This window comes from Solea solea, chromosome 20, assembly GCF_958295425.1.
Source record: "Solea solea chromosome 20, fSolSol10.1, whole genome shotgun sequence".
NCBI lineage: Eukaryota > Metazoa > Chordata > Actinopteri > Pleuronectiformes > Soleidae > Solea > Solea solea.
In genome coordinates this window covers 6,603,091-6,625,752 of record NC_081153.1, presented here as the reverse complement: position 1 = coordinate 6,625,752, position 22,662 = coordinate 6,603,091, and the positions used below count along the sequence as shown (strand labels likewise).

Sequence of the window (22,662 nt, the reverse complement as noted above, 5' to 3'; positions counted from 1 at the left end):
GGGCAACAATAATGTCTCCACGTTCACTTCCTGATCGGTTCCTTAGTTTCACCTCCTCACATTTCTGCTTTTCACCGTTGTTTTTCTTTTTCTCTAAAAAATAATAGGAGGAAAAAAATCAGCTTCCATAAACACTCGGTGTGAGTGGGTGACCGGTCACGTGACACACATTTCAGCAGGTGCAGATTCCTCGTGACACACGGCGATATACATATTTATTTTTATTTTCATTTGAAAGTGCTGTTTTCACATATAGGCGGTGAATGTGCCTCGACGCGGATCCGGCAGCAACGAGAGCAGGGTCAAAAGCATTTACGGCGGTGCAGAGACTCTCACTAAAATCACAGATATATGAGCGAACGTCGGCTCACATGGGGACGGGAGAGTGGTCGTGGTTGTTTGCGAGTGGGACCGAGTAATTCAAGGTGTTTTTGGAGATAAGGTTTCGCGCCTGCTGTTGACGAGAGTGACTCAGCTTTTTTTCTGACTGCGGCAAGAAAAACTTCAGGGAGCCCAGAGGGAGGAGAGCCAACACCTGGTTGAGCAGATGAATCCGAACGACCCACTATGAACATTTAGATAAGGATCGTGAGTGGGCTGCTGCTGATGCTGCTGCTGCTGCTGCTGCTGCTGCTGCTCACGGTTACACAACATGCTCGGAGACATTACATCACAATGTGGGTCGAAACAAACACAACAGCAACAACAACCGTGGACGAAAACGGCTGACATAAATATCAGTCATGGACTATTATACTGTCATTTAATTTCACCCTCTGTTAATTATTCTTTCCCTCTCACATACACACACACACTCCTTCCTCTACCCCTCCTCTTTTCTTTGTGCCTCTTTTACCTTTCTGGTTTTACTGTGGAGGCTTAAGTCTGTTCTTCTTCTCCCCTGTCCCTTATTTTCCTTTCACCACAACCTGCCCAGGCAGATACTGAGCGTCTTTGAGTCCGTCAGAGTTTTCTTTCTATTAAAAGGGAGATTTTTTCTCGCCACTCTCCAGGCAATATGTCAAGTGATATTTCATTAGGCTTGATTGGACTGTTAAGTACATTTGATAAGTACACAATTGCTCTATGAAGTTAATTATTATTATTATTATTATTATTATTATAATCAGCTGCATGTCTGACACCATGCACTGTTTTTTTATCCTGACAAACCAGCATTCAAGGACTGTTAGCCTCTAAATACCAATGCTGTTTTTAAAAGAACCTTCTTCATAACTTTTTCTAATGTTCTGGACACTAATTTGTAATGTTATACACTGATACTCATTGCTGACTCATAACAAGACAGCCACCGAGTTTGCATGTTCTCAGGTGTATGTGGGTTCTCTCCAGGTACTCCAGCTTCTTTCAAGTTCCCAAGGTCCAAAAACACTCTTAATTGACTAATTTAGTGAGCGTGAATGTCACGACCACTGACTGGCAACCGGTCCAGAGTGTATCCCCCCCTTTCATCCTATCATATCAGCTGGGATTGGCTCCAGCTTCCCTGCGACCCTCAAGTGGAGGATAAAGCAGAAGACAATGGACTGATTTTAATATTTAAATCATTAACTAATTAATTATTAACTGTGATATGTTTAGTTTCTATTTATTGGTTGTTACCGCGCGTAAAAGAAAGTTTTTCTTGTTATATCAAGAAGCAATTATAGCATGTGACACAAGAAACCTTGTTGTTTTTCTACAAACAACCAACAATTTTTGTCCGGAAGAAGACTCACGGCTCATTAGAAGGACAAATTGAGTCTGTATGTCACTGTAGCAATTAAGACTGTGAAGATACTAATTACCAGGCTGAATCTAAATATGACAAAAGGTCACTGATGACTGACATCCTCACCGGGATGTCTGACAGCTCTGGCTTCCAGCAATACTGGGACACAGTGAATGTAGACCTTTTTATTGTCTGGTCACCATAGCAGCGGAATTTTACAAACCGTGCCCATTAATTCAACCATCATTTCTCCATGTATGAACGTCAATTTTAGAGCCTATGATTTACTTCAGAGGCTCTAAAATTGACTGGCAGGTGAGTGGTTAACTTATGTGACTAACAATGCTACTGTCAGTATTCAAACAGCTCATTGTTTCACGATGATGGGCAAGGCCAATTTCTCCGAACGCAAACCAGTTCATTAAAAGAACCACTTCAAAGCTAATAAGCAGTTACTACGGCAACCACGTCTCCCACATATTCCATTTTTTCTATTTTGCCAGTCTCAGTTTTGGTGGGCTGTAATATAGTTTGATCATGTGCACATATTGCACTGCTTTTCTCACATTTCACGACATACCAGGAGCTAAAGAGTAGCGCTCACCAACAGCCAACAACAGTGCAGCAAACCACTCGAATCAAGTGACACACGTTTTCCAAATAACCATCCTTCTCTTCCACTCTCTGCGATACCTCCTCCTCCATCTTTACTCACATTTGCTCATTTGGGGCGAGCACAAACACTAACAGTCCAGATACAACATCGGGACATTGGAGGACTCTTCACGCCCACTGGCTTTTTACATCATTGCATCAAACTATGTTTTGTGTTCCAACTCAGGTAAGTGAAGCAAATGAGTGAGTTTCACATCTCTGTGGGTGACTGTGAGTATTTGTGTTGCCTTGCGTGACTGAGGCGAATTAGCGTCTCCTCGTGCTGCTGCATCGACTTTGTATACTCGCCACGAGAAAAACAACAGGACACGTTTGCAATGTTTCTGTGCTAAAGTCTGAGCCATCGATAAAGTAATAGATTTAAGAAATGAATAAACGTGATCATTCTTCACAGTAAGGCAGGGAGCTAGAGATAGCCAAAAGTTAGCTAGCAACTTGTGGAAATGGGAGATACAGTGCAGTTCAAAAGACTTTCCAAGACTGACACAGCTTAAGATGGGAGGGCAACTTGTAAGAGCCACTTTGTCCACGTTTATTGATTTGTACCACGCTCTGCATCTGGACATGTGATTGTCCTTTTTGGGATCTTAGTAATCCAGTCTTTGTCATTTTCTTTGGTGAGCCAGAGATCACATCATTTGCTCTCTCTCGCTTAACTTTACTCGCTCGTTGTTCCGCAATCTCTTCTGGAATCTAACGTCAACGGTGGAGAGACAGCGTCCACAAAACAGCTAGAAAATGAACTAAAAACTAAAGGTCCTTACTTACAGAGAGACTGATAAATGGGCAGAATTGCAATCCGAGTCATTCGCAGCTTGTGGGAACAAGTGCGTCAGACTGACAGGGGTTTTCCCAGAACAATACAGTTATGAATCTTCAGTACCTAAGACAATGCAGAAGAAAAGAAAATGAAAACAAAACAAACAAAACATTAATAACTGCCTGTGGCGAGATGTGTTACAAATCATCTCCTGTCAGTAATTGTTTGGTGGAACAGCTCTGGACTTATCTTTGAAGACTGTGCTGGGGGATCTCCAGGGTCCTGCCTCAGCAGAGACTTGATCATGTTAGCAAATTAAAACTGTATGAGATGATGACAAACATAATGATGCCACGGACTAGCTTTGTATAGACAAGGTATTATTCCTGTGAGAAGCTCAGCCAAGACAGAGTTCTGTACATTTATTGTACTTGGTGAAGAAAGTGCCTCAGATTGTAATTATAATTACTCAATCACCTCCCGCGATGGAGTCAATTACACCATGAGTCGCACTTCTTGAACGAACAAAGTTTGCGACGGCTGGTTGTAATCAACTATGAGCAAAAAGACTTCAGTGAATATAAGAGGCTGTGGTGCTTTGTTCATATCGTCACTACATAAAGCAGTGATCAAACCATCAAACTGTTTTTCTGTAACTTCGGCAGCAAATGATTTTGAAGTCTAAATACATAATTTGAGTTTTTTGAGAGAGAGAGAGAAGAAAAACGTCTCGAACAATGACATCGAACAGGCAATAATTGAGGACATCCAGCAGTTTGTTCTTTTTCTGCTCGGTTTGTCTCAACTATGAGACTATCTGCGGACGTTGGAGAAACACCAGTCACAAGGGAGTGACACTTTTCTGTCGGCGTACCATTACTCTGGTACCCCAAGGGAAGGGTACTGAAAAATGGAGTGCCGTACCAAACTCTCCACTCGCTCTACTCAGACATGTATCCCAATGTTCCATTGGCGCAAACATTCGGTTGAGGGTCAACTGATCTGAGACAGATGAATGAACTTCGACGAAGGAGGATAGGATATCCAGCCAATAGAACAGGATTAAATAAATCCAGGCTAAGCAAAGTCTTACCAACATCCCTTTTCTTCGCACCACATTTTCAACCTCCTGAGATAGAGATAGGTAATCCCTCAACAACCTACGGGTTAGTCCAAAGGCCTCTTTTCAGAAACGGGAACCCTGAAAACCTTCTCTGCTTAGTTCCTCAACGATAAACTGATCAGACGCCCAAACCACCTCAGCTGTTTCTCTCCTACTCCCTGATCCCAGATGTCCAAACTATCGCTAAAGCCTTGATTGATTCAGGTCATCAAAACACTCCGGCCTTTACTTTGAAATGGGTAGAAAAAAATAGAAAAATTCTGATCAGTTGTCTGTTTTGCAGTGAACCGTATGAGGCTCTAAACTGAAAATGAAAAGCAAGACCTACCTCAGGCTAAGACCAGACGACATACAAAGAAAACTCATTTCAGGTGCTAACCCAACGTTTGCGGCCATAGGTGAGCAGAAAGCAGAAATGACATGGACTGATAATAAGAGACAACTGAGCTGTCACGCACCTTCGCTCCTTTTTGTCCACAAAAGACTGGCACAATTCTTGAATTCCAAACCGTTGACGCTACACTGATCCACCTGTCCACCTCTCACTTCAACACTGCATGAGTCTGTTTGTTCAAGTGCTGTGGTGGGAGGCGCCAAGGACAATCAACAGGGGAGACGGCAGAGATGAAGGCGTCTTGTCTTTAGATTGAGCCGCAAAAACAATTGGTCTCAGTTAAAAAAGACATTTTCCTTCACAAGTAAAAGTAGAGCTATGGCTTTGTGCTCATTCATTGAAATAGCATCACAGTCTCGTTCCATTACCAATAACCCTTATGTGGGTGTATTTGTGTGTTTTCTTTTTTAAATCACAGGTCAACCTGCGATAAAAGGCAATTGGTAGCTTTCCCTTGAAAGCACCAAGCGGAGCACTAACATACAGTAAATGGCACGATTTTAGATCGCCACTTGAAAGTTGAGTATCATAATGTCACACTGCAAAAGGGTACTGGCTGAAAAATAAAGTGCTCCATGCTGATAAACCAGGTGTGATGTTTACACTGCTGCCAACTGGAGCTGGGCCTGATAAAAAAAACTAAAAAAACCTGCTGCGTCTGCTGCAGAGTCATTTGACCCAGGAGTGAATGCCGATTGTATCTATTTCCATTGCATACGTGATACGTGAGTTTTTGGGACCGGTCTAGCCTTGCACTAGACTGCACTGGAAGGTATTTGCCACACAGCGTACACTCCAGAAGTACAAATGATAAAATGCCTTTAATATCATCACATCTGAATGCACTCGTGCAGATGAATCTGTCCAAGAAGGCAAAAAACAATCTCCCTTTTCTTGATTTAGAAGAAGAAGAGGGAAGATAGGACAGCCATTCTCACACAGTAAGTGGCGGGAGAAGCTTCCAATTATGTTTAATGTAGATCATCTTTATTCCTTCATTTCCCTTTGTTGTTTGTTATTTTTCTCCTCCTCCTTCACTCTCTGCGCGGAACCTGGATGAATGAAACAGCTGGCAGTGAAATTAGAAGTGAGATTTGAGTCGGTGGATTGGGCAGAGAGGGCGAGAGAGGATGTGTCACCACGAGGCAGCGGCGGAGGCTGCGGCTGCAGACTCGGGGTGACTTTATTAATTGAAAACTTTTTCAATTATCTTTTTGTATTCGCTTTATTCCCACTGGAGGGAGAGAGGGAGAGAGGGAGAGAGGCAGAGTAATGGCTGAGGGCTTTATAGTCACTTCACAGCAAATCAGTCCACATCATCTTGCAAGACACAAGGAAAAAAGGAGACAATTTTCTACTCGCTTAATGGTAAACTTATCTCAAAGTGCTTTCATTTTAATCAAAATACTCTGCTCTTTGGTTATGTCATACTGAGACTTGTGCCTGTTTTAGATGAATCATTTGTACATTTTAAGGTCACACTCGCCATGAGTGACAGAAAAACCAGTCCACTTGGACAGTTATCCCTTAATATTTCCTATTTTCGGTTTTTAGCACCACAATGTCAGACACATGGTTTCAAGCACGATGAAGTTTGGTTGTACATTTATTTTTAAAAAGGTATTACAAATTAAACGACCGCCTAACCGGTTAAAAACCTAACCTAACTATGAAATAGACAAACTGGATTAAATTTTGTGGAATTGAACTTTGCAGTTTTTACTGTCTTCCTTTTCTTTTAAAATTGCTGTTTTTATGTCGTGTTTTTATGTGGAGCCCAAAAAAAAAAACTATTTTCCCATCGTGTGCAATAAAAATTGTCTGGAATTGTCGGCAATCAGCTTTAATATTCCGCCATTTCCATGACACCAATCAGAACGGCAGGACAGCATTTGTCTTTGTGCAGGTTGTGTTTACTTGTGCGTAAACACAAATGATCCCCTGTGGCCAGAATATTTGTTTGGGAGGGTTATTGTGAATATTTAAGTACGAACTAAATCTTTGTTTTTGTCAAAAACTTTAAGACATTTTCTTTAGAATTGAAAAGCAATTGTGGAATTCCACTTATTAAGCTAATAATTGTGTTTATAATATGTTGCGTGTCGGCAGAGAGGAGCCGGGGAAGGAGGTGGGGGAGCATACGACGTGAATCCATCTCCTTCTTTAATATGTTCCACTGTGACTTTGCGCGAGTCTTAATAAAAGCAATAAAACCCGATATATCACAGATCCTCCAAATCCTACCATGCGGGGAGAAAGTGAGCCTCTGTCTTTAGGCCATGGAATAAATGAGACTCAAGTTCATCTGGTTGAACTGTGACAGATGTGACTCTGCCGCTTCTACATCGCCGTACTTTAATCCCCTGCTTATTATACGGCTACTTTTCTGTATGTGTCTGTTCATATTCCGAAGTAGTTGCTAGAAGCCACATTCAGTGGATGCTCATACCCACAGTGGATATTATATAAACACACACAAACAGCCATTCAGCATTAAATCTAAATTGAGTGATTGCTGACCTCACATTTCTAAGGCCAACATTTTGTTGTTGTTTTTTTTTTTACTTTAAAGTCTCTCTCTCTTAATATATGCTCTCATTTAAAAGTGGACCTCATTTTGCCGTTAATGCTCCGCTGAAAAGTACAAAATCAACCAGCTATTATGTTGCCTTTATCCATCACAAAGCCATTTAGAGTACTTTGCACTCCATCCCATCTTATCTCGAGCACTCAGCGGCAGCGTCTCCTGGTGGGCTTGCAAATGATTCTTAAAGCTGCTGTCCGTGGTTGTTTTACAGCACTCCATCACCGCTGCAGACACGTAATAGTTGAGTTTGCAGAGTCTCTCAAACGCAGAGCGAACACTCGCCCGTGCAAACACTGCAGACTGGAGCACTGAGCTTCATTAGGGTCATCTCGTCGACGACGATCAGTTTTTATCGCCCAAATGATTGAGAACGTGGGGGGAAAAATAGAAAAGAGTAAAGCAAGTGCAGCGTCAGAGGTGCTTAAGATGATTATCTTAAGGTAAGAGTCCCAAGCTCATCTTAAAAGATGAAAAGTGTTTAGCACAGAAAAACTTGGTTGACATCAAATTCAAGCTTTCCAAGGACCTTCCAGGACCAATTTCCTTAACTTCAAGAACTGAATGTGCTGATAAAGATTATCAGTTTGCAGCACGCTCTGCATCTGGACAAGTGATTGTCCTTTCTGGGATCTTGGTCATTTTCTTTGGTGAGACAGAGATCTTGGAATGATCCTTTCCCAGGCATCCCGTCGTCACTTGCTCAACTTTACTCGCTCATTATTCTGCGTGGAATCTCACATCAACGGCGGAGAGAGACGGTGGACACAGTGTCCACAACATGGCGAGTAATTACAACTTCAAGCATTTTCAATGAGCGTTGTCTATATGTCCATTCAAAAAACTTTCAAGGGCCTTGAAAATTGGTTTTCAAATTCCCAAAGGATTTCAAGGACTCATTGGGAACCCTGTCAGTGGAAAAATGGCTGTGCAACATGACTCCATGAAACACATTTTTTGGCTACAAATGACTCAAAAAATCTAACACTAAACAATGAGAAAGGTCAACTTATGTTGGCAGTTTGAAATTGTGATTTTGTTTTTGTATTAGAAAGCTTCTTTTCCCTCGTGTTTCTCTCTGTTGTCATTGTCGCCACGGTGCGTGAAATCACTGGGGGAAACTGTAACAAATATACTATGTCTGCAAGAAACTTTATTAATTGCCGCTGCATCCTATAATCTCCAAAGCTTTAAGAGCTTTTAAGCTAACAGACACCAGCCGTTTCCAAACTCACAATAAAACTCAGCAGCCGCGTGTGCTCCCTGAAGTAAAACAGTATATATATATATGTGTTCACATGCTGAACACACACAAACACACACAAACACACACTCCAGCAGGTGAACCTGCATGTCTTCTGCTTCAGGGGTGAACACAAGTTTACGTCTCCATAATAAAACCACAGACTCGCACACAGCATCGCTCGCTCACACCAAAACAATGTGAGCCTTTTTTTCCACTCCTGCAGCCAGAAGCGCTGAAGTGAGCGTCACCTCACCTACGGAACACACAATAATCAACACCTGCAAATGTAAACGCAACACGCTCCTTCACGCACTGATGCAAACAGACGTGCGAAACACTAACAGCGGGGTCGCCGAGCCCTTTGTTTCTGTGACACACCTAATTTTCACTACATGTTAAATGCACTCGCTCACTTCCTGCTGAATATTACATTAATAGATTTGGCATGCGCACTTCTCATTACCGTAAACCCTAGACCATTTATGATATCTAGAAAATGTAAAAACTATGGACTGGACAGGGTGTCAGCTGAGATTGGCACAGCACCCCCCGTGCGACTCGCATGTGGAGGATAAAGCAGTAGAAGACGGACGGATGGACTGATGGATGGATACCGGAAATCAGAGAAATAAAGCTTTGTGCTCATATACTTGTCTTTACGGTAGAACCTCAGGACTTCCGTGGAACGACCGTCCAAGATTCACTAGCGCGTCACACGTTTGTGACGTTCGCTTCTCTGTACCGTAAATTCCTACACGGTTGAATATCTGCCAGATATAGAAGTGAAAGTTATCTTGGACGAAGGGACAGAAGAACTCATTTATTGAACATTTCTTTTGACAGTTCTACAGCCATAAAATCACAAATAAATCCAGGCCAGTCCGCATTGTTTTGGCCGGCGTGAAAGCTCATCCCAACTGGGTGTCGGTTCACTGACAGTAGCAAGAAGTGAAACCAATAAAACTTTGAAATCCTCGCTCGGCGTCTCCGTAACCACAGCAGCGCCTCGTAGTCTCTCGCTCTCCACCGTCTTTTTCCGCACAGCTGCATTCGTCTCATGCACAGAGCAACATGATAGCTCGCTGCCTCACCTGCTGCTCAAACTGGGCAGCAGGTGTGAAAGTAGTAGTTTTAGTCGTTGCGGATCCAACATGGCCTAAAATGAAATTTTGAATTCAAGCATCATGTGGTTTTCAGTAAATTCTATCGTTTGCCGCTAAACCCTCTCGGTACCTTCCGTAGACACTTAAGAACATCTGTGCATCGTTGGCTGAGAGCTTAATAGACCAAAATGTCAAACGTAATCTGTATTTTTGTGACAGAATGTGCCTTTCCTGCCTTGTGTTGGCATAGTAACACACATGGCCATGCTTTGCTGATTATTTTCTCCCCCGCACCCACAGAGTGATCTGCCTTTGTTGCATAGGACCAAAAACCTCATTCCTCTCACTTTTCCCCAGGAGGGAAAACTACCACAGCAAACTAATATTGGGCTGTTTATCAGTGCTGATGTGATGGATGGGGATTTTTTTTATCATATGTACAGTTCTGATAAAGAAGGTGAAAACATGAGCGAAGAAAAAAAGTGACAAAATCTGACACCTACGCATGGATTTGGATCTCTGCTTATCTCGGCTTATAAGAAATGTATATCTGATAGAGTTCTCTGAGCTCCAGTCGCAAAATGAGACTTTGATCATCGGATACGACTTCTACAGAAGCTACAGCAGAAGCTTCTTCTTTTACAGTCTCAAAGAAGTAGCTGTGGTATCTGTCAGACACGTTTTGAAATGAAGCCACAGCACTGCTCTGAAAGGCTCTGACTCACCGTTTATTGACAACTTGCTCGGTTGTCAATTTCAGCCACGTATAACGAGTCCATAAAATCAAGCGAGGTCTGCACACACACACAGTCCCTGCTGCAGTTTGGGATTTAATCCTGGATTTTACTCCTTAGTCAATACACATATATATATATATATATGTATGTGTATAAAAAAACCTAACCCTGTTCTTTTGTTGTCTATTATGTCAAAGTGGCAAAGGGATTCCTCAGCAGACTTGGTATTGAATCTGTTTAAGGAAAGGACTTTTTTTGTGGTTTTCACTCTCAGAGGAAGCGGGGAACACGGACACCGGGCCGCCGTCCAACAAAGATAAGGCTTTCCACTGTATTTTGTGTAAATGGTATCATCTGTATTCAGTCAAAACAGGCAGATTCTCATTGGAAGAAGAGGGGAAGCAAAGAAAATCCACCCCGCGGAGGGACGATAACCTCACTTGTTTCCATGCAGCTTTGATTGTTTAGAGGTTAAACTTCCAATAAATGAGCATCAGTTTGGTTTAAACTGAGGAAATCATCCTTCTCCTTCTATCACAGGACGGATGGATGTGAAATCTGTCCCTATACTAGTCCCTAATGTCCTCAAGTCTTTCAACATATTTTAGATTCATTCAGACAAACGCTGTCATACACTTGCTGATACTATTTTCCATGTGTTTCCATTGAGATGTTTAGGATTTATCACGATTTTATTGTCACAATTTTGAATGTCACACCACCAAGTCTGAGCGGTGACAAAAGGATAATGGTGACAACTCATCTTAACAGTTTGGAAATTCATAAAGAACATTTGATTGTAATATACATGTATATATATATATATATATATATATATATATATATATATATATATATATACATACATCCATTTCCTCCGTGGTGAGCAAGGATGATTTGAAGACGTACAGAACGTGAGCGCCGTGATATTCTGCGCTCATGTTTTAGTCAAAAAAAGAGACAAAAAAGAAAATGGTAACCATGGACACTTGACGTATGAAGTTTCACATTTCAGTGTGAATGGGACTGTGGCCCGCGCTTGGTTCACACGTTACTCCCATATCTATTCAAGTTGAAGAATTTTTATTTCACTTCATTCCCTCGCACCGAAACCCACGAACAAAGCCACAGATTTTCATTGAATGGCGTCTTCCATGTCGGGTCAGGCATCTGAGGTGATCAGCCTTAAACGTGTTGAGGTGAGTGCACTTTCACCCGCAGGAGTGTCTCAACAACGTGTTCTGCTGCCACAGAGCAAATAACTTTCATCATGTGTGAAAATCCTCCGAATTTCTGAGTCGCTGAAAGCCGGGAGGGAGAAAATGCATCAAGCAGATTACGAGCTCGGGGAGACTGAAGTTGCTGAAAAATGTTGTCAATTACCAGAGAAAATAATCACACGAGATGAAATGACCTACAATAATAACGCCCCACTGGGGCAATATCTGCAGACTCCTCACTGAACACGAGGAAGATGTTTGCTTCACTTCATCAGTGAGCATTTATCTATCTTTTATCCAACACTGTGTTGCTGTCAATGTTCCACGTTTCCTCAAGATAATCGACAGTCAATAACGGAGGAGGTGTGACATCCTCAGTTTGACTGCAATGATTCATTAACCCTCTTATGACCTGGATTTATATTGATTTTATGACTGTTGTGTTGTCAAAAATGAGCGAGTGCTTCTGCGACGTCTTCCAAGATAACTTTCACTTTCAATATCTGGTGCTGGTGAATCTGTGATTGGACGGTCGTTGCACGGAAGTCTTCAGATTCTACCGTAATGACAAGTATATGCGTGCAAAGCTCTATTTCTCTGCTTTCTGGTGTCCATCCATCCGTCTTCTACTGCTTTATCCTCCACATGAGGGTCACGCTTGACATAGGGGTGAAAGACCGCGAGTCCTCCGTTTTTGAATTTCCTCGATATCGGTTTGGTAACATTTCCTTTTCTTTTTGCCTCGTGCAGATGCCAACAATCGAAACACACTGAGCTCCGTGACGCCTTGTTTGTTAATCTTTGTTAATCTTGAATAGATATTAAAGCCGCACTTTCATTTTGAGTTTGAAAAGCAACACCGATGCTACAATTCGGTGAGGGGAAATACAAATGAAGTGGAGTCATCAAGGCGGGAGGAAATTAAAGTCTCCACGTCCCTGAATAATCGCCTTTGTCTGAACATCACTGTCGAGGTCCCCATCCACGTCCACCATCTCGCAGCGTCAAGGCAAGTCCAACAATATCACATTAATTCCGAATCAAGTTAATAAAGTGGTGACCTCGCAGAGGTCAGCTAATATAAAGGCCTCGGCAGATCCAGTTGATTAAAGACGTGCTTGAGGATTCTTAAGTGAGTCGGTGCGTTTCATTTCTTATTCTTAATATGACAGAGGAAGAAAAAAAAAACCTCGACACAACCTGATGAGAAGACGGAGCACGGTGTCACAGATGAAGGTTGGGGGAAAAAAAGGGAACACAATCAAGAGGAGTTTTCTTGATAATGGAAGTGGAGCTGGAAACTGTCTGAGTGTCTTTTCATTACAACTCGAAAAAGCAAGAGTGTAGAAGGTGAACCAGCAGTGTAAGACTGCTCTTTACCAGCTATTTGGATCAGACATGTGTCGTCTTGTCAAACCTTGTGATGCTGAGACTGACTGCAGAGTGTAACGGTGGAACAAATATGACACCATCTGGGGGAGGTTTGTGCTGAAAAACGATAACTCATTTTTCAGCGTAATGGAACTGCATGACTCTTGATCCAAAGCAATTAGGAGAAAATCATTCATCAACTGTCTATTATGGGTTTTCTTTTCTTCCACTAACCTTCCTGAAGCATAAATACTGACTCAAGACTTCACAATATCAATCCATTTCAATATATCAACCAACACATTTGCTCTGATCACATCTTTGGAGTTCCCAGGCAAATACACACACTCACAATCATGCACACACCTCACCAAGTGTATTGATGTATTCAATGGTACTTATGGCACTTTCCCATTAGACAGTTCTACTACTACTACTCGGCTCGACTCAACTCGACAGTACCTGGTGCTTTCTTTAGTAGTGAGGTTCAAAGCCAGGTGAGCCGATACTAAAATGTGACGTCCACAGACTGCCGTCCTCCGATTGGTCAGAGAGTGTCATGAGCACGACACAAGAATCAAAAGAAACTAATAACGAACTGTAGATCAATTAAAAAGTCTTAAAAATCCTGAAATCATGTGTTAATTTCCAACATTTATCAAGGAAATGTCTAAAATCGTGACATTTAACAGAGGAGTCTAGCGTATTTAGCGACAGCACTGCCGAAAGAGCCGAATCACAACCCGTTCAGTCGTACTTGAGTTCAGTGACTGTGTCGAACAGGAAGTACCGAACTAATCTTTGTTTATCAACTGATTCTAATGATTCAGGTCACTAGTTAGTGTGTTTGTGTCGCGTATAAAACAACGCCATGGCAGTTTGGTGCGATGACGACTCCGCCCACACTGAGGAGGTACTATGAAGTAATGGAAAACGACGCGCCTGATACCCGAACCGAGTAGAGTCGAGTACTGCTCCAACTGTACAATGGAAAAGCAGCATTAGTTACTGCATCTCTTTGTCCCTTCCACTTCCACATCTTAACCATGAGGTGGCACACTAAAAACACAGTGTTGTGATGATGTGTGGTTTTGTTCTTATAATATAAGAGCAGTCAAATAAGAGAAGCTTGATTAAGAATAAGCAGGACACTGATCATGACGCAGCTCTCGGGTAAACGACCTTTAACAGCGACCACAAGAACAGCTATGGACACATAGGGTGCACAACAGCTCTGGTCATGAACACAGTGTTTGCTAATGAGCTGTTGGTTTCATCCTGGACAGATTGTATAGTTTCTGCTATTATTTGGATTAAAGAAGAAATCATCATCCATCCCATTTGTGCTTTGAGGATCTAATTCAGAATGTATGATTTGTGGGGGCCAAAAAAAAACAAAGAATAAACTAGCAACCACAACATCTCCACACTTGAGTCACAGATGTGAGCTCCCACATGCCGCGCTTGAAAACCTTTCACGAGTGAACTCAGAAATAATGTCTACACGTGCGAAACCTCTAACCCTCGATTCCTCGAGCGCTCAGAGTCCGCATGCAGACTTACGGCTCACTGACGCCTCCTCGTCCACAGTTTCAGGATCTATACGTCTTGTTTAATAACCTTTGCTAAAAATCAATTCATAATTGACTGTGGATCATTACATTACAAGCACACTTGTTTGTACTGTATGTGCTGTTATGGTGCAGAGATACTCAGGGTTACAGCTGATACAGCACATTCAGAGACACCCAAGAACCAGGAACACACACACACACACACACATAACACCTGCAACAAATCTGGACCGGAAACAAAAAAATATAAAAAGCTGTGACAAATTGCGTCACTAAGTATAGCCCAGAACAGTGCAGGGAAACAGGATGGTTCTGCTTTAACTAGGCTGGTCACAAAGCACTGTGGGATGAAAGCTCTTCTAAGCATGTGTGAGGAGGAGGAAAGTTCATCCACATCCGCTGGAGTCTCAGCTGCTCTGGAATAGGCTCGACTTTCACTGGATTAGCAAAAAAAAAAAGAGCCGAGCTCAAAAACTAATAGGCCTCCTTCTCCTTCACAGTGAAGCGCTGAAATAATGCGGAGCATTCTCATGCCTTCTGCTGAATTAAACATGGAGAGAACACTTTTCATCGGGTGCTCGAGCTGCAATAAAGGGAAGAGGGAATAGGAAAAAATATACACTTGCACCAGCGCACGAGCTCCCCGGAGATCTGCCCAACATTTCCTAACAATTAGAAAGACGTGTCACTGAAGTGGGCGAGACAGGAGAGCCTTTGAAAGGGGGGGGGGGTGTGGCTTGGGGGCGGAACTCGAGAAAACGATCTCCTCTGAGGATTCGTACACACTGTGCGTACGTCCAGCTTTGTCCCGCGAGGGAACTGCTCTATTGAAAGAACTGTTTCCACCTCCACTACACTAGATGGCGACGTGCGACCTATTACGTCACAGACCAAAACAACCGTAGATGACCGTTAGTTGGTACCAGTGTCTCTCTGTGTCCTCACGTTCATTAACATGGACATTTTTATAATACAAGCTGTAATACAGCATCAGTTCCGTCAGTGTGGATTTTGCCATGTTTTTCTCACAGCCGTCTCCTTCTTCTGTTTACAGTCTTCTGCTGTTATTTGCAGGTCAAAGCTCAGCAGCAGGAACTGCGGCGAGGACCACCGGAGAATATATCCAGCTCTTCCAAGTTACCCCATTTTCGACCAACGTTAAAAATACAGCGGTGTTAATATAGAGCGATTCAAAGTCAGTGACGGACGTTTCCCAAGAAGATCCTTTGCTCGCTCATCGTCCTCCTCTTCCTCACGTGTACTTCTCACACTGGTTTACATTAGGTCAAGATGGAGCGAGAGATATGGTGACTTTGTTATGCACTCGGACTCACGTGTGAACACATGATTGTTCTGTGTGTGTCATCTTTACAACGATTGGGATCCACATGTAACAAATGTGACGGTGTTTTAAACGTTCTCCGTCTCAGGTGGTTTAAAAGAAAATCCCCCGTCTCATGCTCGCAGCAGGGGCTGAGGTTTCACTTTCTCTTTTCTCTTTGTTTTTTTATTTTTAACTTGAGGTGCCTCTGATGTGAAAAGCGAAGCCCCCGCCAGCCTATTTGGTATTCCCCAGACAGAGCAGTGAGCTACCACCCTCACACTACTGCTGCTGCTGCATCCTCCTCCTCTCACTCTCTCTGCATTCCAGCCTTGTTCGCTCTGACAGAGCCAAGTGACCCGTTAGAGAGCGTCCTCTGCTCAGCATGGGGGCCCCACGACAGCAGCGGGGAGGAGGGGAGTTACCGGGGACCCTAACCCCCCCCAAAGACGGGACTCATGCAACCTGCACGACCATTTAAAGCGTCTCGCAAACTTCCTCGACATAAAGGAAGTACTTCTCTCTCTCAAGCTAATAAAGTGTCACTGCTGATATCAAGTCTGTACTTGCACTTGTTTTGAGGTCAGATGTGTTTCATAAAAGCCTCATTAAATCTTATTAATTACTCCACTCAGGCCTGGTTCTCGACCACGTTGATTGGGCAGGTTCATAGATAGTTGCACTTCATAACTAATCCGTAACATGTGCTGTTTTATGTATCTGATGTATTTTATTGGTGATGTAGTGGGAGAGTTTGAGGGCACAGACGGATTCAACTGTATGATATTTTAAATGTGGATGAGACACGTGGTAACACAGGGTTACAAGTTACACAGAATTGTAACCGCATTTTAAACAATTATGTGAAACAAAACGGTCATTTGTGCCTCTGTCATCGCCGAAGGAGAGGAAGGCACAGTATGGTCACGGGAGTAACGAGCGTCAGTAGCTGTGGATACATGGTGGTTGGTGTGTTTTAAGAATAGTTGCTTCTTGCACCAAGTGGAGAAAGGTTGTTGTTTATCCATTATACTTATTTGCATTTACCCTCTATTGAAGTACAAATTCAAGGTGTTTTTATGTACAACTATGAAAACAAGCTGATGTGGACGTCACGTGACAACTAATATCATCCAGGTTTGGCGACTGCTCCCCAAAACACAGTTATTTCCAGTTTCAAGCGACCACGATGCCACACTGTAGGCCCAAATAAGAATGAATAAAAATAATCTCTGTGGTTTTCTTCTCTGTGCCTTACTTATGCCAGGTGCACGCCTGAGGATTACCCAGCTCCTGCCAGCGCACACATCACATTTTCACATCATAGGTTTTAAATGAAGAATTGTGAGCCAAAGTGTTGTATAATGAGAAAACTCCAGGTGCGACGTGTTTGACACTGAGGGACATGTTAGAGCGTAGTTCTACCTACGTTTCCAAAAACATCATCTGTCGAGAAGCTAAATATCCCAGAGCAGTCGCACGACGCTCCACATTTCTGTGGAGAGGATGGGAGCTGTGTGCGAGGACGGCACTCACAGACATAATGAAATGGCTCTGCTTAATTAATTAGCAGATTTTCCACAGGGAATTGTCTTTTTTTTTTTTTTGTTGGAAATGGGTTGTGCAAAAAACAAAACAAATCACGAGTGACGACGAGTTCTCTCGCCGAGGGTGCACGCGCGCAGGCTTCAAGACTTTGGAGCTAATTAGGCGCCAAAGTGGTGATCACAGAAAAGTGAATTATGGCAATGTGAGAAAACCCTGGAGAAACAGTGAGCTGAAGCAAACAGGCCCAGTAGATGAGGATGTGCCAGAGAGGGAGGAAACTCTCTGCGTCTCTTTATTTTTATGGGTAGAATAGGAAACTATTTAGGTCTCATAAGAACAGACACTACTTTCAAATGAATAAATTATCACCACCCGCGTTGAATGGCAGTTTCAATTTGTAGAAAGCCTTTACATTATACGCTGTATTTTATCTCTACTCACACAATCCGTGTAAACGTAGCAGTGAAAGTGGTGCAGCCGTGGCAGCGTCCACTCACGGTGCATTTTAAAATGAAACTAGAATGTCTGATGAAAATATAACTGATTTCTTTACAGCATAAACATCTGAATAACTCATTATATTCAAGTGCATTTCAGGTAGGACTTCAAAGTTGTCTGGAAAGCTGCGATAAAAACAATAACAGCTGTTAAATGAGCAAATGAAATCATTAAAATACCAGATGGACGTGATTGTAGGTGTGTAAACAGATCTGTTTACATTCTTTAATGTTTCCCTTTGTGTCTGTACAACATTTTCAAAAAATACTTAAGAAGTGATTTTTCTTTTTTAATGACTCGGACAAAGATTAGACAAAAAAACTTTTTTTTTTATCACTGTTTTACTTTTGATTTTACTCACAGTATTTCTGACTGTAAAATGACTCAAGCCACGAAACACACACACACACACAAACACACACACTGCATTTCAAAAGCAACTAAGAACCGTTTACATTTGGCGCTAAAATGTGTCTAATTTCAAAACACTGATGTTACCCTGGATGTTACTTTAATTCATTTTATTCATTTTCTCACACCCTTCAATAACATACACAAATAAAGACAGAGGCTGTTGAAGTTGTACAAGTTGTGTGAAACCCCAGTTATGTTATGCTCAATGTAATTGAAACACTTTCTTCTCAGTCAGTTCCTGAGGAAACACTGTTAGCAGATGGCAAACTATCCTGAAAAGAGCAAATATGAGCACAATACAACATTTCTGTGGCCCCTAATGTTCATTTTATGCAATTTCCAAGAGATACGTGTTTGATAAATGAATCACGAAACCTATCCCTGGCTCCTGACCTGTGCTTTGACCATCTGGATCATCATCAGTCCTCTAGATATTTTGGAGGACCTCCAGCCCACAATCCAGTCATTGAAGATACATTCACGCAGTGTGTGCAGGTGCCACAAGCACAGACAGATTTATGACAACAAACAGCCAATTTCTTTTTTCAAAGGAAAAACAGGAGAGGAGTGTCGAATGGCGGCCGCAGAATCCAAATCAGTTCATGAAAACCAAAAACAGTTCAGGGTCGGATGACTGTCCTTTGCGACTGACGATACTCCACCGACCGATGGGGTGGAAGTTCAGCGTGCGCAGGCACTGTCCACGCACACCCAACACGCTCTTTGTGGGCGGTTCCAAAGATCTGGACTGTAATTTTGCCTCACAGGTTGATCATATGTACAATTAAATTTGGCCCAAACTATTCAAACAATGATGGACGAGTCAGTCACTAATATGTCTGTCCAATCGCACCAAACTTAGTCCTCGGTGCGTTTTGGGGCACATTAGCACCGGACTGTTCATGAAATCCAATTCCATCTAACATTGTAATGCCAGGTGTACATGGGTGTGTGTTGAGACTGAAAAGCACATTTATAATTTGCTACTTTCACTCTCAAACTGAGTCCTGTGTACTTTTCCTGTACCCTCATCCCATTACAATTTATAAAAAGTTGATATCATTCAAAAGTGACTAAAAAGAAAAAAGATGAGTCGAACAAACGTGGAAACTAATAAGGCAACTGTGCTCCAGAATCATAAAAATCATCTCTTGCAAAAAAAAAACAAACATTTGAACTCGGAATTTAAACTCTAAATTAAAAGCTGCGTCGTTGTCTTCAAATGCAGTTTTGCATCATCACCGAACAACAAACAGGCTGTTATCTCAATATTTAATGTTTGCTGAAAGATCTCATTAAAGATAAAGAGAAGCTCCACCTTGTCGCTCTTTGCTATTTTTAACCTGCAGCTTTGGAGCTCAAACAGCGGGAACAAAGAGTCTGCGAGTGTGTGATGTGGATTTCACCTGCTTCACCTGTGTCCTCTCTTGAAGTGTGTGTGGACTGTGTGTCTCTGTCCAATCGGAGCACGGAGCGGAAGATGAATCCCCGCTCATAGCCTGAAGAGCATTCAGCGGGACACGGGGAAGATGAATAAATGAAACGCAGCGGCCTCCGACAAAGCCGTGAATACGGCGACCCAGATCGGAAACATGAAAACACACGAGAAGTCATCCTCTTCTCCCTTGCACACAGTCATTATAGCACTCATCTGAGCTGCCCATTATGTAAATAAAGGAGGGGGAAAAAAAAAAACAGAGCGAGAGAATGGAGGAGTGGAATTTGTGCGTTAGGAAAATACACAAACGGTGCGGAAACAGAAATAATAATAAAAAAGAAAGGCAGAGGAAAAAGGAAATAAAGGAGGAGGAATGGAGTCACAAAGAAAGAGAAGCACATCTTTTTTTACCCATTAAACGAGTCATTTGTGACTCAGTGTTGAACTGTGTGAAACTGCCAAGGCTTGCGGTGCGTCATCAACACTTTTACACAACAATAGCAACAATAATAACAACAACAACGACGACATCTACAACGACAACAATCACAACTGGGCTATAGTGACACAATACACATTTATATGTATATATATATATAAATATATATATTTACTGCAGATAGATTGACACCACAGTCAGCCACACGTTAGCACAAGTCTGTTTCCGCCGCCTCGTTTCAGCTGAAAACGCCGAGTCACGGCTTTGAACAGTCTCAGACGCCCACTTCTTTTCGTTAGTCTTTCAAACAGGAAGGCAGTTTTTTTCGTTTCGAAGCTTAGTTTGCGTTGTTTTTTTTTAAATATATAAAAACACAAACATCGTCATCACACAGCGCGACAAACCACACACACACACACACACACACACTTGCAAAGCTGCAGGAACACGGACGTAGCGCTGAGCGGCGCCGCGGCGACGGTCGCTGTGGTTTCTGTTCGTTTGTTCTCTGCTGTATTTTCTTTTTATACACTAAAGAGAAGAAGAAGAAGAAATCCAGCTCCATGATGCAGTTGAAGACGTATTTATCCAACGTTTCCATTCATTAGCTTGGCATCACAACCTCATTCTCCGACTCCTGAACTTCACTCTTCTTTTAATCCTCTTTGATAAAATGACGCTGCCACAGTTGAAGCAGAGAGGATGTTACTGATATTTATTTATTTATGAATGTTAAGCAGGTAAGTGTTCAGCTGATGGAGGCAATGTTGATTTATTCTGTGGTGAACTGGGCCGGATCTGAATCCTCGCTTCCTCCACCACATCCTCGCTCCCCATTTTCAGCCCCTCGTCTTGTCTTGTCTTGTCTCTTCTTCTCCTTTCCTTTTCTTTCTCATCACTCAGACATAAATGGCAGTCCGTGAAATGACCGAGCCGTCTCTCTGCGACTCCATGTCGTCGTCCAGGTACGCGTCCAGCTCTTCTTTGCCGCTGGGACCGCCGCGCATGTGATAGGCGGGCGGCAGCATGTCCCCGCCTCCAAACCGGTCGTACTGCTCCTCCTCTTCTTCTTCCATGCTGTCATCCAGGTCAAACTTCCTCCGCTCGGCTTCGCCCATCTCGCCGCTGAGCAGGATGTCGTGGGCGGAGGACGGGTTGCCGGTGGAGGAGAGGTGGAGATGGTGATGGTGGAAGTCGTTGGCCTTTTCCGTCAGCGTCCCCGTGGCGTCGCAGCCTTCCCGGTACGTGTACATGGGCCCGTTGTTGTTCGCTGCCGTGCCGTTCTTGCCGCCCCCGCCGTTGCCCGTGCCGCCGCTGAACAGCAGGCGTGCTTTGTTGCCGTAGTCGCCGCCGTTGCTCCCGCCACTGCCCGTCGCTATGGAGTCCCCGCTGCTGGGGTAGCCGCGCCTCTGCTGCCGGCGGCTGCGGGTCAGGAGCACGCCGACGAGTGTGACAACCAACAACAGCGCCAGGAGGGAGCCGATCACGGCGCCCGCCACCATGCCGACGCTGAGTGGATCCTCCAAGGCTTCTGCAGAGGGGATGGAGGGTTGGGTTTGGAAGGAGGGATGGAAAAATGGGTGGAGGAAAAGAAAAAAAGGAAGGAGTTGATGGCTGTGTTGGTTGTTTTTTTAAAAAAAGGAGGTCTGGCTCACTCTTTTGGAGGAGGTGTTCACAATTCTTCTGTTGTGAGTGTGCTGTAGTGATAGTAGTAGTGTCTTCTTCTAAGTGTGTGGTCATGTTCTCCTCAGTGTAATCCCTCGGTAAGAGAGCAATCAGTCATTGCTGGGATCAGGCTGAATGGGACTCATTCACTCTCTCTCGCAGAGGCTCATCACATTTCTGCTTTTCACACATGTGTCCAGCTGCTGCTGCTACTCCAGCGTCTTTTTGCCCTGCATCCCCCCCCCCCCCCCCCCCCACACACACACACCCCCTCAGCCAGCTGGGGTAAAGCCTCTACCAGTGTCACGATCCTTAGTTCTATAGTTGGTGTGAGCCAAGTTTGCCTTTCCACTCTTGTTTCAAGTCGGAGATTGAAACAAAAATGAGAGGGGTGTACAGCGTCAGCATGGGTTGGAGGAATCGGCCAAGCGGAGCCACATATACACAAACGCAAGAGAACAGACACAGAGGATAGAAAGGCAGAAGCGGGGTTATTTGAAGAGGGTCAGTGGAAACTAGCACACAGATGTGCTCGGGAAAAGACACACGTTCTTCCAATTCTGTAGTTTTTGTTGCTCCTACACATTAACCATTGGGACATGTGAGATTGTGAAACATGTTGCCTTGTAATGTAAGTGGTAACACTGTCAGGGAATTAGAGTTAGTTGAGCAGTGCTCCTGTCATAGACTGAGGCACACACAGTCACATTGACTTTATTTGTGCTTCCAGCTCACTTGTGACACCTTGGGTTCTCTGTCTCTGAGTACCACGGAAACTCCAGGTCCAGTGAGGCTGTGAGCATTTGGACCCAGACTGTAA

At 43.3% G+C, this 22,662-nt stretch overlaps 1 protein-coding gene across 3 annotated transcripts in view; it reads right to left on the bottom strand.

The window, feature by feature from the left end:
- Nucleotides 1-22,662, bottom strand: part of pvrl2l (PVR cell adhesion molecule related 2 like) — a 308,638-nt gene that overhangs the window by 96,259 nt on the left and 189,717 nt on the right. The window contains exon 7 of one of the 3 annotated variants that reach the window (XM_058618947.1): nucleotides 18,090-21,708. The exons of the other annotated variants lie outside the window; for them this stretch is intronic. Within the exon in view, the coding sequence (XP_058474930.1) occupies nucleotides 21,077-21,708 (632 nt within the window). The 3' untranslated portion in view covers nucleotides 18,090-21,076. Of the gene's footprint in view, nucleotides 1-18,089; nucleotides 21,709-22,662 lie in introns of those variants that run through there. 3 annotated transcript variants of the gene reach the window in all.